This window comes from Dicentrarchus labrax, unplaced genomic scaffold, assembly GCF_905237075.1.
Source record: "Dicentrarchus labrax unplaced genomic scaffold, dlabrax2021, whole genome shotgun sequence".
In the NCBI taxonomy this organism is placed as follows: Eukaryota; Metazoa; Chordata; class Actinopteri; family Moronidae; genus Dicentrarchus; species Dicentrarchus labrax.
In genome coordinates this window covers 15,704,598-15,719,934 of record NW_026136724.1, presented here as the reverse complement: position 1 = coordinate 15,719,934, position 15,337 = coordinate 15,704,598, and the positions used below count along the sequence as shown (strand labels likewise).

The 15,337-nt window shown below is 38.8% G+C and overlaps 1 protein-coding gene across 5 annotated transcripts in view; it reads left to right on the top strand.

Moving 5' to 3' along the window:
* The window catches only part of anks1b (ankyrin repeat and sterile alpha motif domain containing 1B), a 218,406-nt gene that overhangs the window by 45,539 nt on the left and 157,530 nt on the right, over positions 1 to 15,337 (top strand). For all 5 annotated transcript variants that reach the window (XM_051391667.1, XM_051391664.1, XM_051391663.1 and 2 more), the window contains exon 2: positions 13,861 to 13,941. In XM_051391667.1, the coding sequence (XP_051247627.1) occupies positions 13,861 to 13,941 (81 nt within the window). The remainder of the gene's footprint in view (positions 1 to 13,860; positions 13,942 to 15,337) is intronic.

Below are 15,337 nucleotides of genomic sequence, written 5' to 3'. Positions count from 1 at the left end.
GCTGTTCAGCACACGAACACACTCCATTTTCCTCCATTCGTTATCGCAAAAATACAACAAATATGTAGAGAAACATAACAGTTGTTTGAGTAGCAAACATGCTTGGCTCACAGTAGCAGTCGCCGTTAATTCATCCCAGGACAGTTGCAGGCTGGTTGCCATGGTGAAAACACACTGTGGACAGATGTGGTTGTTTCCCCGCCTGTTTCTTTACAAGCTTTTTTAAGCAGGTGTGGATCTACGCAGGCGATCTTTGTTACGTTATACTTAAAAAATATCATTTTTATTTGTACTCTGTATGGATGAGGTTACTCATTTATTGTGTTTTATACTTTATTATTGTAATTCTTTAGCTCCCCACTTTTTCTTCACAGTTCATGAAGCCAAAATCATTCACTCATATATACATTCACTCATATATACTGAAAGTTTACAGTCTGACCAGTCATTATTTAGTTAGCCAAGAAGTTATATACTCAAAATATCGCTATAGAAGAAAGAGGAAAAACTCATTTGTGACCTTTCTTTTTATACATGTATTGATTTAATGTTTTATATGTTATATGACTACATTTTTACACAAATTGTACTTCCTGAATTGTATTGAGGGTGGTCACTTATTGTTTAGAAATTTAGAGAACTGAGAGAGAGAGAGAGAGAGAGAGAGAGAGAGAGAGAGAGAGAGAGAGAAACATGGAGAGGTTTCTGGGTAAACCAAAACCTTCTGTCAGACCATATATAGCCATGGATCCCTGCTACTGCCCTGATGCTGTACACACACATGCAAACACGCCGCAGTGTAAATGTTTAGTTTGCAACCAAGCTGAGATGTTTCTTTGTTTCTTTAGAACACCTCTGAGAGCTGTGCTGGTTTAAACACTTTACTTCCAACACCTTCCCTGCCTTTCATCATAATGACTCTCCCACTGATATCGTTTTATCATGATCTCTATTGCGGCTGCATGGCTAATTTCCTCGTGGCAGGGTGGGTAATGAAGATAGACTTGGCGTGGCTGTAACTAACCCGATGAGTTGCCAGATGATATTTAGCCCGAATTGACTTGCAAAATCACTGCACTCCGTGTTCTGTATTTTGAAGAAAATAAGCTTGGCGTAAAATGCATTTGCCAAGTTGAATTGACCCCAGACGTAGAACTGAATTATCATGAACAGAGCAAACATTTGATACAGTTTATAGATGCAGGCATCTGGCCTCACACATTTCACAATCGTTTCTGGAGCTTGTGTATTCAGAGTGAGCTTTTGGCAGGAGAAGTGAATATAAAAGAAAGCAGGGTCGTTCTGAGGGTCGCTGGTTCAAATCCTCACACTACCTAGGGAAATCTGCAAATAACAAAGAACAAGAAATGCATTTGGTGCTCCCACAGTGCTCTTCAGCGGTCATCAAATGAGAAATGGCTGCCCCTTGGAGCTCCCTGCTCTATGTGAGGAAATCTCGTTTTAGGGCTGCAAAGTGATTGTGTTTCACTACAGATTAAGTGGGTTTTAAGACCTAACATTGCCTGTGTTGGTGGGGTTGTGTTGCTTCAGGTACCTGTGAGACAATGCAAGGAAGTCCAGTTTAACTACCATGAATTTAAGCATGGTTGCATGTATTTGATTGTCTAACGCAGTTCCTTGAGTTGAGCCAAGTTCAACTTTTCTGTGGGGCTACCCTGGGTTGTTTTTTTTACCAGGACCCTCTGCCTTGGCACCCTCGCTCACAAAGTGTTGTTGTCTATCTGAATGCACCCTAAGCTATCTTTTTTTTTTTTTTATCAACCATCAGTCCCAAACCCGAGTGTATACGATTAAGAATGGTATAAGATAGAGAAAAACGGCAAATCTACACATTTTAGAAGCTGAAACCAGATAAATGTTGGGTAATGCTGGCTAGTCTGTCCACCACTTTGGTTCAGACTGAAATATCTCAACAAACATTGGATTGGTTTGTGTTGGGTGGTAATTATCAGATGTTAACATGCTAACACACCAAACGAAGATGGTGAACGTGGTAAGCGTTACACCCTCAGCATGGTAGCATTGTTAGCCTGCTGATGAATAAACAACAAAGCAGGATGCTGTATTTTCAGTCAAACGGACAAAACAGTGGCTCTTTAGAACTTCACCGGAGTTCTCTTTACTAGATCTACAGTATAAATCCATCGATTGTTTCAGTCTATGGATTAGTTATCCCACTTAGATAGAGATCCAGAGCTGACGTTTCCCATCCGTAATGCTGCATATCTGGGCTTAATCGATGCTCGGCCGGATGGATTTGTGGCTGGCTGTTGTTAAGTGGAGATCTAAGGCTTTCCATCACTTACTTACTGTGAGGAGAATTGCCTTAGGAAGACACACATACGGTTCATACACGCACTTACAGATTGTTTGGAGCTCTCCAGATTGTGACTGATTGGAAAGGCTGCAGTGTAAATCAATAGTGGCAGCAACGAAGCAGAATGCGGCCATTTCTTCACCTCCGCTTCTCTCAGTTTGATTCAAGAGAAGAGTGTTGTCTACCTCTATCGCTGTCTTGCCGTCTCCCTGTCTGTCTCTCTTGTTGTGTCCACAAGTTTGTCTTGCTTTGTCTTTTAAAGAGACTTTGTTGTTTGTTAACCTTCATCTTTTCATAATGCGTGTTATGGCTAAAGGATTTGTAATTGCGACTTCCAACTCTGATTGAAACTGACATTACTTTCTGTAGCTTGAACTCCAGGCCTGTATTAGTGCCCTACAATGGTACTATAAAGGATTAGCCGGTGCCAAATCACTTAACTTATACATGAAAATAATCAGACAAAATTATGCAGTTTCTTACAGGATTCAAAAATAAACAATAGCATTAAGTTTATTGATAAAAGCTCCATTTGTCAAAGTATGGTAATGATAACAAACTGCTGAGAAGTCATGCCTCAAAATAGAAAGATTTCTAATACCTAACTGATGACTTGTTGTCAGCTCTGCACTTTAGCTACTTGAGCTAAGGCTGGCTGCACAGACAGACAGACAGGACGAGCTGATTCAAGGTCCTGATTCTGATCTTTTAAAGCTGATAATGTTAAAACGATGATATGAGGAGTTTAAGGTTGGAATGGTTGTGGTTGTGAACTAAAACTTTCACCTGCGTTAAGACATTAATGATGAATCAAATTTTGGCTCAAGATTAGAGTCAAATTGGGATTTTAGTGTAAAATAATTACAACCTGAACAGTACTGGATTTTTGAAGCAGATATATTGAGAGTTGCAAGTTGAGAATCTGATGAAGACATATTGGCCAATATTCTTTTTGTTTTCATAAACCGATTTTCCTTTCATTTCCTTAAATGTACATTTATACACACATTTTGAACTTGCCAATACTCTCTGTTGTACAAATGACGAAATGGTGTCAGTGCTTTTAAAAAAACCTTGAACATATCTTGGATATATTATGAACTAATGCTGGAGAATCTGTTGGTCAGGCTATAGTCCTATTTTAGCTCTAGTGTTAAGAAAACATTTAACAAAGGCAACAAACCTTGGCAATAAAGAAAGCAGTTCCCATGCTGTTTCTTCTTGTGTTGTTTAAGTGGAGGAAACAGTTGTTCACATGAGGCTGCTTATATCAGGACTCCTTTTACAGTTTTAATCAAGTCAACTTTGGTAAAAAGGTTTTGATATTAAGCCTGGAGGGCTCTTGGGTCTGAGCACGTTTATAGTCGTCCAGCCAAACTCCTGTAAAAAAAACTAATTCTAGAGAGGTCACAGGGGTGTTTTTCATATAAATCACTGCAAACCTTTGTGCTGCTGCTGAGAAGAAGCTGCCAGTTTGATGTGGATTCTGTATTCAGATGTTCTTGTGTAGAGTACGAGGAGTCAACTCAGGACAGAGGAGGGATGTTTCCATCTCTATTTAAGGAGGTGGGCTGAGAGACAAACTGCCAGATTGTTTAAGACTCGGAAATAGACAAACTGCTCTGATGTGGAAAGTGGAAAGCGTATTTTTTAGCTGTCTTCAGATCGTGGTATCTCATCTGGCTGTCTACCTCTCTCATTGCCTCTTTTTTAGTCTGTTTTCCTCTGTTCTTTGACACGCTGCATGATAAGAGTTTTTGTTGCATTAGATGTATTTTCTCTTCCCCTCCTTCCTCTTGCTGCCTCTCATCTCTCTTCCTTCCTCTGACCCTCCCTACATCCTGATCAAGTGACATATGAGCTTATGACAGAGGTTAAAGGTCAGGGGCATTTGAGTCCCTATGTGCAGTGTGTTTCCCACAGAGCTAGCGGATATTTGAGTTCTGCTGCATCTTCATTATGTTGTTATGGTTTGAGTTTCTCTCAAATTGATGAATAAAAGGTGAAATGTATTTAATGAAATCATTTTATCTAACCATGTCTTTTTTTGTATTAAAGCCACAGGGTGTGTAATTGCCAGTGAATGCCACAGTGTGTGTATGAGTGTGTTGCAGTGCAGTAATAAATTAGTCTAAGACATTTGCAGGCATTAGTCTTCTTGCCCACAGTGTGTAGAGGGATAACCAGCTCATTTATTACTGCAGCCCCTCCAGCTGGATCTCACTGACCTGGATACAGATCCAACAACGGCCTCAACACCACACTTCCTGTACGTCCTGTCCATGTCTATATGGACATTTCAAACTAAAAAATACCGCATGAAAACATATATCACATTATCTGATTTTCAGGAAAAAACGTTGCCACTGACCCCTTTTGTATATCCCAGGGCTCTTTCTCTCCATTCCAGTAACTAACCCTCAGGACAACCCAAATTGATCAATGTTCAAACTTCTATCAATACACTAAATCCCAGCAGGGGCGTTGTGCAGCTATCGATTACTTGTGTCTTGTTTTAATTATGGGTGAGTACGGATAAAAGAGCGGGGTCAGTCACTATGTATGTGTGTGTGTGTTTGACCCAACAGCAACCCTCCGTGTTCTGTTGTGCACCAGAGGTCAGTTAGACCCGAAGATAAATTACTTCCTGTGATGGGGAGCGGTGGCCCTCTTGACCCATTGAACGTGTCAGATGATGTTTGCTCCTTTGAGGGCATTTGTCACTGACTGAGTGGCCTCGCTGCATATTCATTCATTCATTTCACATACACTCTGCATATGTATATTTATGCGTTTATACAGTGAGCAGCCTCTCTGCATATTTAAGGATTTTTTATGCTTCATTTCCTCCACATTTTCTCCACTCCAACACACATTTTAGTGTGTTGTGAGTGGATCTGTGAGTCGCAACTACGGCTTTCAGCTTTAAAGCAGTAATTCCCAAACCTTTTTAAAACTTAGCACACCTTCATAGTGAAACTGTGGATATCTGTTAAAAAATTTGTTCAGCGATCTAATGCATCAGATTTAAAGGAAAATTAGACATTTAGATATGTTTTGTTACCTTTGTTTTTCATTTAGCTTTCTTAGTTACTGTGATGTATTGTGACAACGGTGCACTGCAGCCATTTGTTGCTTTTTTGTGCAGACAGCATATTCTGGCATTTTACTTTGGTGAATTTAATGTTTATTGCTTGTTTATTGTTTGAAAATGTGACATAAAAATGTAGTTACTGTTAATGTCGCCTCATTTTGTTATAAGGTAAATGTTTTTTTCTTAAATGAACAGTAAAAAAAGTTAATTTACAAATCTTCCAGCATCTTCTATGGACATCATGGTTCAAAAGATGCTTGTAAAGTTACATTTGAAAAGAAATGATGGGTCGTGTTACAATCTTCACAGAGACTGGCTTTGGTTTGTTTAAACATCTGCCACTTAAATGTCAGAAACTATATTAGAAAATCCAATGTAGCCTTTCTAGATACAGTTGTCCCCATTAGTCTGATAAAACTTGTCAATAGGGCCTTTCACTGCGATGTTGTATTTTAAGGATTGTTAACTGGAATGAATGTCTACAAAAGGGACACATTCAAAAACTGGAAGCTTTGTTTATTTAATTTCTTTTAGCGGTTTTATGTCTTTAGACATGATTTACAAGTTGGATGGAGTCCCACACTGGGGGGATACCACAGCGTATTCAAATGAGCAAAATTGTTAACGAGGAGGTTTGTAGAGGGGGGAACTTCTGTTTTGCTAAATATGCAAAAGCATATGAGCCAATTTTACAAGAATGAGATCAGCAAATTAGGGATTTGCCAGACGCTGATGAGGAGGGCAAGATCATAGACAGAATAGCTGGGCACTTCATCCTGCAGTTTTGAAGTTATATTAAGTTGTTTCAAAATTTAAACATTTATGTCTTCTGTAAATATCCAAATATAGCAACAGTAGCAGTTTATGCTCACAAACTCAATAGGAGAGACTATTTATTCTGACATGCTGGGGGTTCGTTTGAAATTTTTATCTCTTTTCGCTGCATCTGCCATACTCTTCTGTGAATTTACCCATCACTGTAATTGGTGTAGAAATGAAGCAGTAGAGAGTGACAGATCTGCGAGGGTAGTGAGATGGAAAGAGGAGGAAACACCTCTCTCTGTGAAGCAGTGCAGGATTGCCTGTGTAGGTGTGAATGGGATTTTTTTTTTCTTGATGTCGTGGGAATATTAAGTGAAAATGAGATTGCTGCCTTGTTGGAGGTCACAGCATAACCTGTAGAAATCCTCGGGCTGTCTAATCAGTCTCTGGTGAAAAGTTGATGTACTGTGTGTGCCTGTTCATAATGGAGCATGACTGATATATTGACATGGTCGATATGATCAGATGACATTGGCTTATTATCGATATATAATGATATATGTATGTTTGACCTCATTTTTTACTTAATTAAATTCAATATATTTGTATTTTAAAGGTCCAGTATACAGTATTTAGTGGCATCTAGTGGTGTAGTTGCAGATTATAGCTAACTCGTTTCACCCTCCCTTTCCAACCGTGAGGGCTAGTGTTTGGTTTGTCCCTTCTTATTTAGAACAGGGGTACTCATGAAGTTGCCTTATGGGAAGTGTAGTATCTAGTATATGTGTAGCTTAGCTGTACCAGGAACTAAAAGTCAGGACTTCGTGGCCCTGGCTGCTTAAAATTTCTCTCTCACGCAGCTCTTGGTTACTGCCACCCGCTGTGTATCGGTGAAATAGCGCATTTGAGTGATTGTGCCAAATGTTGTGTCTTTATGTTTATATCAACATTGAATGTGATTCCTAATCAATCACTGTTATTAATGACCTGATAAAATGGTTGGTCATACAATAGCATACAGTTTCTGCAGTATTCATTAATGTAGTTGTTTTCCCTCCGCTCGCTCCCTCTCTCTTGCAGGGCGTTCACGTTTATATAGTTGCAAGAAAAGACGGGAAAAGAAAAGAGAGAGAGAAATATACAGATAGGGAGGTTGGTTCTCTCTTCTCTCTGCAGAAAGGTAATTGGTCTTTTGAGAGTTTACACACACCTTGCTCTATAATTGTCTCTGTGGTTGAGCTGATCTCACTTTTGACACTACACAAACACACACACCTACACACACACACACACACACACACACACACACACACACACACACAAGTGTATTGAACCTTATCCATTCTTGCACACCTGCTCAAGACATTAGAGTGTAAAGCAGAATATTCATGCCCTAAAGCATCATGGGGGATGGGCTGTCTCCGTGTGAGCTGGGGTTTAAACATCAAAGGCCAGCTCTCTAGAAAATTGTGTGCATGTCTGAGTGTGCGTGTGTCATCCTATAGACCATATCAGTTTGTGTGCTCTTGCGACACTGCTCTTAATCAGCAGGTATCTCTTCTGCTTCTTACTCAAAACAGGATATGAAGCAAGTCAACTTCCTGTCTGCTGTTATCTGCTCTGATAGCGAACACACCTCGCATCTTATTGGTTCCCTTTTTGATTTCCCATGAAGTTATTGCTGTTGTTGCCTTCATTTTCTTCTGATAATGGGCTGTGAAATTTCAACAGCCTGTTGGATTGAGTCGAACCTAACTTTCTTCGTCACAAACCCCCCCATCTCTCAAAAAAAGAATCCAGGACTACAAAGGTTTCCCCAACTGCTTCGTTCCTTTTCCTTTGAAGACAATGCTCCGCTTTGATGTGGCTTGAACTTTGCTGCAATGTGATGCCAGCTTTAATAACCATGGTGAGAACCAGCAAATGAAGGCTTTAATTCTGAAACGGCGAATGAGAAGTTTGCATTCAAAATGAGGAATTTCTTACTACTTGAAAGACAGTACAGGTCCTGGTCCTGGCTGATAATAAATGACTTCTAAAGAGTTAGGGAGTCATTTTAGCTCTTGCTTGATGGGCAACAGTATTTTTAAGTTGCTTGGGGTAAGGTTTTTGCATGGGTATAAAACTTCCTCCCTCTGACTTTTTATAGAACATGAATCATCATCTTGTTCAGCTTCAGTGAAAACCCAAATCAATATACAAACAGGATTGTAGATTGTGTGGTAAGCGGTGAGATGTATGACCTTTTATATGAACACAAATGTATAATTCAAATCAATCTAATCTATCAAACTAATAATGCTACTAAACTCTCATAAAGACTTAGATACAACCAAGACAGGTTGTTCTTTTTTGGTTTTCCAATATTATATCATGTCAGAGCAGTCCTCAGTGTGTTGGCTTTTAGTAAAGTGATGTAAAGGCGAGGAAAAACTGTCATACTGTAACTGAAGAAGGGTTCAAACAGAGGGCAGCCTTGCTCTGCCTGCTGGGAGGCCTTTCATGATGCTTGACCCCTTTACCTTCAAGTGCTTTAATGAAAAAATAAAAAGAGCATTAGCACTTACCAAGGGAGAAGGAGACAAATTTGCTGTTAAAGATTGAGTTAGTAAACTCTGATGTAGAATAGCACTTGATTGTTGTTTTAATGCCGCTGAAAAAGAGGCAGAAGTCAAAGCACAAGACACAAAAACACACCATTAAACTTTAATGCAAATGTAAGGTAAGGCAGCAGTAGTTGTAGAGACACACACGTACACAAAGACGAAGACATCTTTTCCCAACAGAGCTTTCCTTTGCTGCAGCTCCTGAGGTTAATTAGGTAGGACGTCGTCTGCATATTTGACTAATCCAAGAGTCTGCATTCCTGCAGCAGCACCTCTCCTCTATTATCTAATCTCAAGTTGCCCACTAATTCTATTTAAACTCTGCTGGCTGGCTTTACGCTGTTACTGAAAACACAGAAAACAATGGCATGGCACCGAAACTGAGTTTGGGAATTTAGAGACGGAACATGGCAAAGCAGAAATTAACAGTTGTGATAAGAAAACAGGTCTCGATAGGAAGTGATTCACCATGATCAAATTGGTTGTTATCCATTGTGTGGTATTTATTGTTCTAAACGGCACAGTCTCTGTGTAGCAATTTAAAGCTGCAGTGGACTCAATAAATTTACTTCATTGACATGTTTTACTGTGCGAATCATGAATATAGATCCAATGTCAAGGACTATATCAAGGGACTATTGTGGGAATATCAACAGTAGTAGAGTACAGTAGTATCTCCAAGCATGATAAGCAGCTATAAACTCACCACTGTATACCACAGACTCATTGTAAGTATCTCTTTGAATTTGAGTGATTCTTTTTGGGGTTTTTTTCAATCTAGATGTTGATAAAACTGGATGCCACCACCTTAATGCAAAATCAGGACTTGAAACTGCATATATTACTAAGTCGGAGGCAGAAGAATTCCAAAAAACACACAATACTGCCTTGCAAAGTTGCTACGGCTGACATACTAGCATATAACTGCCTATTTACACATCCTTAAGAGATCCAGCAACATGTAGAGTTTAGATACATATTTATGTCCATCTGATGAATATATTATAAATCCAATATTCACTCTTTTCAGTTTTAGCTGCAGCTGTTTACTGAGCAAATAAATTGAGTCAAAAGAAGGCTCATGTTTCCATAAGACTTATTTTTGCATCCCACGGAGCTGCCCCCTGCTGGCCATTAGAAATAATGCACGTTTAAGGTTCTTCTGCATTGGCTTCACTTTTCAGACCTGGAAGCTCTGTCCACTGTTTATTATACAGTCTATGGTTCCAGTAAGATAAAAAAAATAAAGATTAGTGGAGCTTTTCTCCAAACCTTTTGTGAAAATCTTGCTAAACCCTGCTTTAATAGTTATTTGAGTCCTACTCCTACAAGTAACCGACCCCACAAAATGCTTTGCTACGTGTTATGGCACCCAGCAGTGACACCCACTGCTGGTGTCACTACAAACACATATGTAAGAGCCAAAAGAAAACACAACACCTTGTTCAGTTCTGGCCGTCACAGCGAGGCTCACGCACACTGCGAACAAGGTTTACACATTCCCTCACAAAGTGGCCACATATATTTGTTTGTGCAGTTTAATTTTTTTTTATATGCGACTCGAGGTATGACTGCTGTGATTATGCATTAATACGGTGTGTTTGTGGGTGTGTGGGAGAGGTGGATTGTGTTTGGGGCTGTGCAGAGTGCCGCTCACATGAAAGACTCTTTGTACAGGAAGTTTTTAATGAATCGGCGTACAGTTTGGTCGTTTGATGGTAACGACATAGGTACATGTGCGTGGGTGTGTGTATGTGTGTGTTCAAGGTCGGGTTTGTGTGGCGAACAGCTATCAGATATAGAAAACAGCTTACGGGAGTGTAGGGAACATTAGCTGTGTTTCCATCCAGGTAGTTTCATGTGATTAATGAGGTATTGAATTAGAAGCAGTGAGTGGAAATGGAACATTTTTGATAAACTTGGATATTGCAATGGCAGCACAACATTTGTTTTAATATGGAATTATTTTGATCAATAAAAATAAATATGTAATAAAAGGCTATAGAAATGCATATGTTGATTAAACAAGCTCACTGGGTGTAGGGCTGGATGTTAATGACTGAACTTCAATGTCTTTTAAATGCCACACCTGCTATCACAAAATTAGTTTAAAAAAAGAAGAGAATTGTTGATAAGAATATTTTACTTATGCACTAATGATGATCAGTACCAATCTCAGGTCTGCGTGTTAAGAGCAGAGCTAGAGCCAGGAGGTGATTATTCAAAATTCTGAAATATTCCTACCAATTAGTTAACGTTAGAGGTGTCAGTGGGTATTTTTTGGTATTTCTTTAGAAAGAGCCAGATGAGCTATTTCCCCCTGTTATCAATTCATCCACTAAGATAAGATAATCCCCTCTAAGAAAGCAAGTGCATATATTTCCCCAAATGACGAACACCTTCTTTCAAAATAAGTAATAAATGGATACATGCAGTCAATAATGAGATAATTCTACTTATTTTCAGTTTCCCTGGCATCAAGTAAGTTCTAATATCTTGACAACAAGACAGGAAACACATTAAATATTTTTATTTTATGTTTTTTCACCAGAGAGAAAGAGATTTTTTGCTTTTTAAGATGCTTTTATGTGTTTATTTCAGCGCCCCAGCTCCAAATTGGTTGATGTTTGTTTGAGTTAAACTTCTGCTGTGCACCAGTACACTTTGGATCTTACTTATGCAGTGCTCTTTGCTGTCTGTCTATCTTAATTTCCCAGAGCAGCAAAAATAGCAGGAAGAACTAATAAACTAATAAAATAATAAAATAACACAGCGCCTGAAGGCAGAGTTCCTCCTAATAATCATGTAGGCTTGATTCACTCAATGACCTCCAGAAAGGTCAGTCCTGTTGTCGGTCTTATGTATGATAATGCCAAGTTTTTAGATTTGCACCAGTATCTCTCAATAAAAGACAAGAGACATTTACTGAGCTGCACTTTTCATTTTTGTGGTGTATGTTTGTGTATGTGGGGAAATGGAATCTGTCCAAATTTACTTGACAGCTGAGTTGAAACTGGCATTAATTTCACTCCTCGTTGTCTCTATTTCTGCCTCACATTTTGGCTTCCTGCATCCTGTTGTCTCATCCTCTGTCAGTCTGCTCTTTTTAACAACCCATCCCGCTGGTTCTATAGGTCAGCGCTGAAAGGGGTCAGCAGAGCAGGCGCGATCAATATGAACACACACACACACACACACTCTCGCAGTGTGTAGAGATCAGCTGACCCAATAGAAACAAGCTTGTGCTGTGTCTCTCTGTCTGTGGTCTACTGCCCTCTGACCTCTGTGTGTAACATACTGCAGTATTAACGTGCATGTGTGTGTGTATGTACTCTTTTCTGTTTTGTTTCTCTTGTTAAAAAGATGTGTTCACTTATTAGTACATTTGTTCTAATGTACTGTTCTGTTCAGCTATTGGACTTATCTAGATTTAAGGCCACCTGGTTGTGGTTGTTTTTTTTCATAGCCATCGTTTAGTTCAGCAGTAAAATGTTCTGCATCCTTCACAACAACCGACTTGGTATTGATCAATGAACACTGTGTCTGTGTGCAGCCAGCCCTTAATACCACTTTTAATTCAGGGTTATTTGTGTGTTAGTGTGCACGCGCCCGTCGTGTAAAAGCCACTGACCTTGATCATTGTGTTGATGTCTGTCAAACTCGCTGAATGTTCTGCTGCCTCCACAGCGCTCAACGGTTTGCCCGGCAGCTTCGGCTCCACTCACTGAAAAGGGAAAATTAAACTTAAGACACAGAATCTGTCAAGGGAAGGGAAAATAGAAGGCAAAGGGCGCTGCTTTCATTACAATACATTTAATAGAAATCATTGTTTTATACTATACAACAAATACAGGCCATAAAATAAAAAGAATATATAATAAAAATCATAAAATATTGATGCATTCACTCAATTATTGGGAGAGCCAACATGAGGGTTGTGTCCAGATACATATTTATGGCAATTATATGCATCAGTTTATGGCCTGAAACAGAAATAAACAGAAATATGTGAACATATTTCAAAACCTAGTGTTGTCTCACTTCATACTAGTAAACCTACTTCATGTCTCGATGTCAGAAGCTACTGTATCGAGTCTTCTTTAATTTATATATTTAAAAAAAGGTAATCTAGTCGCTTCTAGAAGTTACTTGATTCAGCTTTTCGGCACCGCGGAGCTGCTCAAAACTGGAATTCAACTAATTAGTACTTCTTTCTGACGCGCTTGGAGGAGTTCATGTGAAAAAGAGAGGTCATATAATTATAGCCCTGGGAAAACCCTGGGCTCTATTTGTGTAATAGTGAGTGGATGTCTGTTTCTGTGTGTGTATATGTGCATAGCTGGCTTTCCTTATGAGAGTCTGTTTAGTGTGGTTTTATTTGCATGCTCAGCCTTTTGCAAGTACAAGAGTCAACCTCAGTCACTTTCCTTATTTGCCAATATGATGAAATAGGACTTAAACTCTGCTGGCTGTAGCCCCCAAATGAGAAACTATACTTCTCGCCTCAGGAACCAAATACATAAAAGTAAAATTCTTTTGTGCGAAGAAAGAAAACCCAATACTTTTTAATGAGAAAAAGAACAAACAAACAAACAAACAAGAAGAAATGAAGCAATTCTGGCCTCCTTCATCTTCTTGAAAGAGCTCTAAATCTCTTTTTTTATACAAGTTGTAGCTCCTCCTACTACAGGAAACGCCACAATTATTAAATCAGTTAACTCACAGCAAGTACTCATCTGTTTCTCAGTAGATAAATAGCAATTTAACACTGAACAAACATCACTAAACAGTTGAAAGAGCTGTATCTCTGCAAAAAAAAAAAACAAAGCTGCTAAAATGTTCAAGCCTGTGTCGTGTTTTCTGTCTAAGAAACAGTCCAAAATATGTGTGACAATGAGCTACCAATCTCTCAAAAACAACACGTCAACACTACTGTCAACCAGCACTTTACCAAGACAACACTTCAATAGAGAGATGATATAAAAGTGGTTGCCAAGTGGAGTGTGTGTGTGTATCTCACTTTGAGGATTAATTCTTATGTATCTCTGTTTTCTCTCCAGCATGTGGAAGGGCCTGAATGTCAACTGCACAGACAGCACAGGATACACGCCTTTACATCATGCTTCACTAAATGGACACAGGTAAGACTTCTTCAATTATTAATAAATCCAAGTGCTGTACAGTTCAATACAGAAGCATTTGAAGAGGGGTGTGTTTACGTTTATATGTTTTGTAAAGTCTGTCAAATGTGTGAGATGGAAGCCATCAAATTATTGGTATTTTTATTCAATAGTCACCAAAATGAATGTAATTTTCTGTCAATCCACTGATTGATTGATTGACTTTTTTTTCAGTACTAATATGTTAGAGTGCTGAAATGTCATGTATGTGAAAAAAATTATGTAGTTAGAGGGAAAAAGTCAGAAAATGCATTTTTCCTTTGATTGTTTTCTTATTTCTGCTGTCAAGTGAAGACATAATGTATTTAATAATTTAGTAATTGTTTTATTCTTCTCAGGTTGTAGTATATGTGCTTTGTGCTATAGGTGAATGTTGTGTGCAGGATCATACCTATTAATATTATATTCCATTTCTGCCAATAGATCCTTTTGAATGTTACACACTGGACCTTTTAATATTAAATTTTGGGCAGGTCTCTTTTGACTTTTCTGAATAAACATGCAATAAATGATTTATTTGACCATTTGGGGGCAGCAGAAACCAGCTGTAAACACAACATTGACGGATTATAATCACTTTTTAAGTTTTAAGCAAACAGCAGCGACATTAGCATTAATTTGGAGTCATATTTCTGCACAAATGGCGAATGTAAGTCCAAAATTCACTCTTTTTTACTATAACTGCTAGCTCTTGTTTTGCTCTGTAAGTTACTGCTCCTGAGGAAAGTAGCCTATCTGTAGTGTTAGACCAGTCTTAAACTGGCTCTTACACCAGTTTAAAGAAAGTTAGACGGTTTCATAAAAGTAAACACAGACTTATTTTAAGCCTAGAAGCTAACTGAGTACACCTGCTAATTAGCGTTTCCATGGTAACAATCAGTGACACCTGCTGATCAGCGCCAACGAATGACCGAAAAAAAAAAAAAAAGTGGTGTATTATTTGTGTTTTAATAACATTGTGGCGTGAATAAGGAAATAGACAATAGCTTTTAGAGACTGCAGTAACATGGAGGAAATACACATCAGTGAAGAGGTTGTCAGTCGTTTCGTCTTTGTAAGTACTGAGCCCTGCTTCAATAACAGCATGTCAGCTCTGCTACAGGGCTGAAATTCATTTTGTGCTACCGGTAGTTCTTGTATTGTTACACTCCAAACTGAATTTCCCCAGTAAAAGGTCCTTGTAACTCTGGGATTCTTCCAGAACAGTTTCTGCTGGAGTGAAGACAGCTGAGCGGTTTTGGTTTTTGACATGGTTGCTCAGTCAACCATGTTTTTTTTGGGGGGGTTATATGAAAGGGGGAATTCTTAATTTAACCAAAAATTCATGGAAAATTGCTCCTCTACTCATGACAGCTTG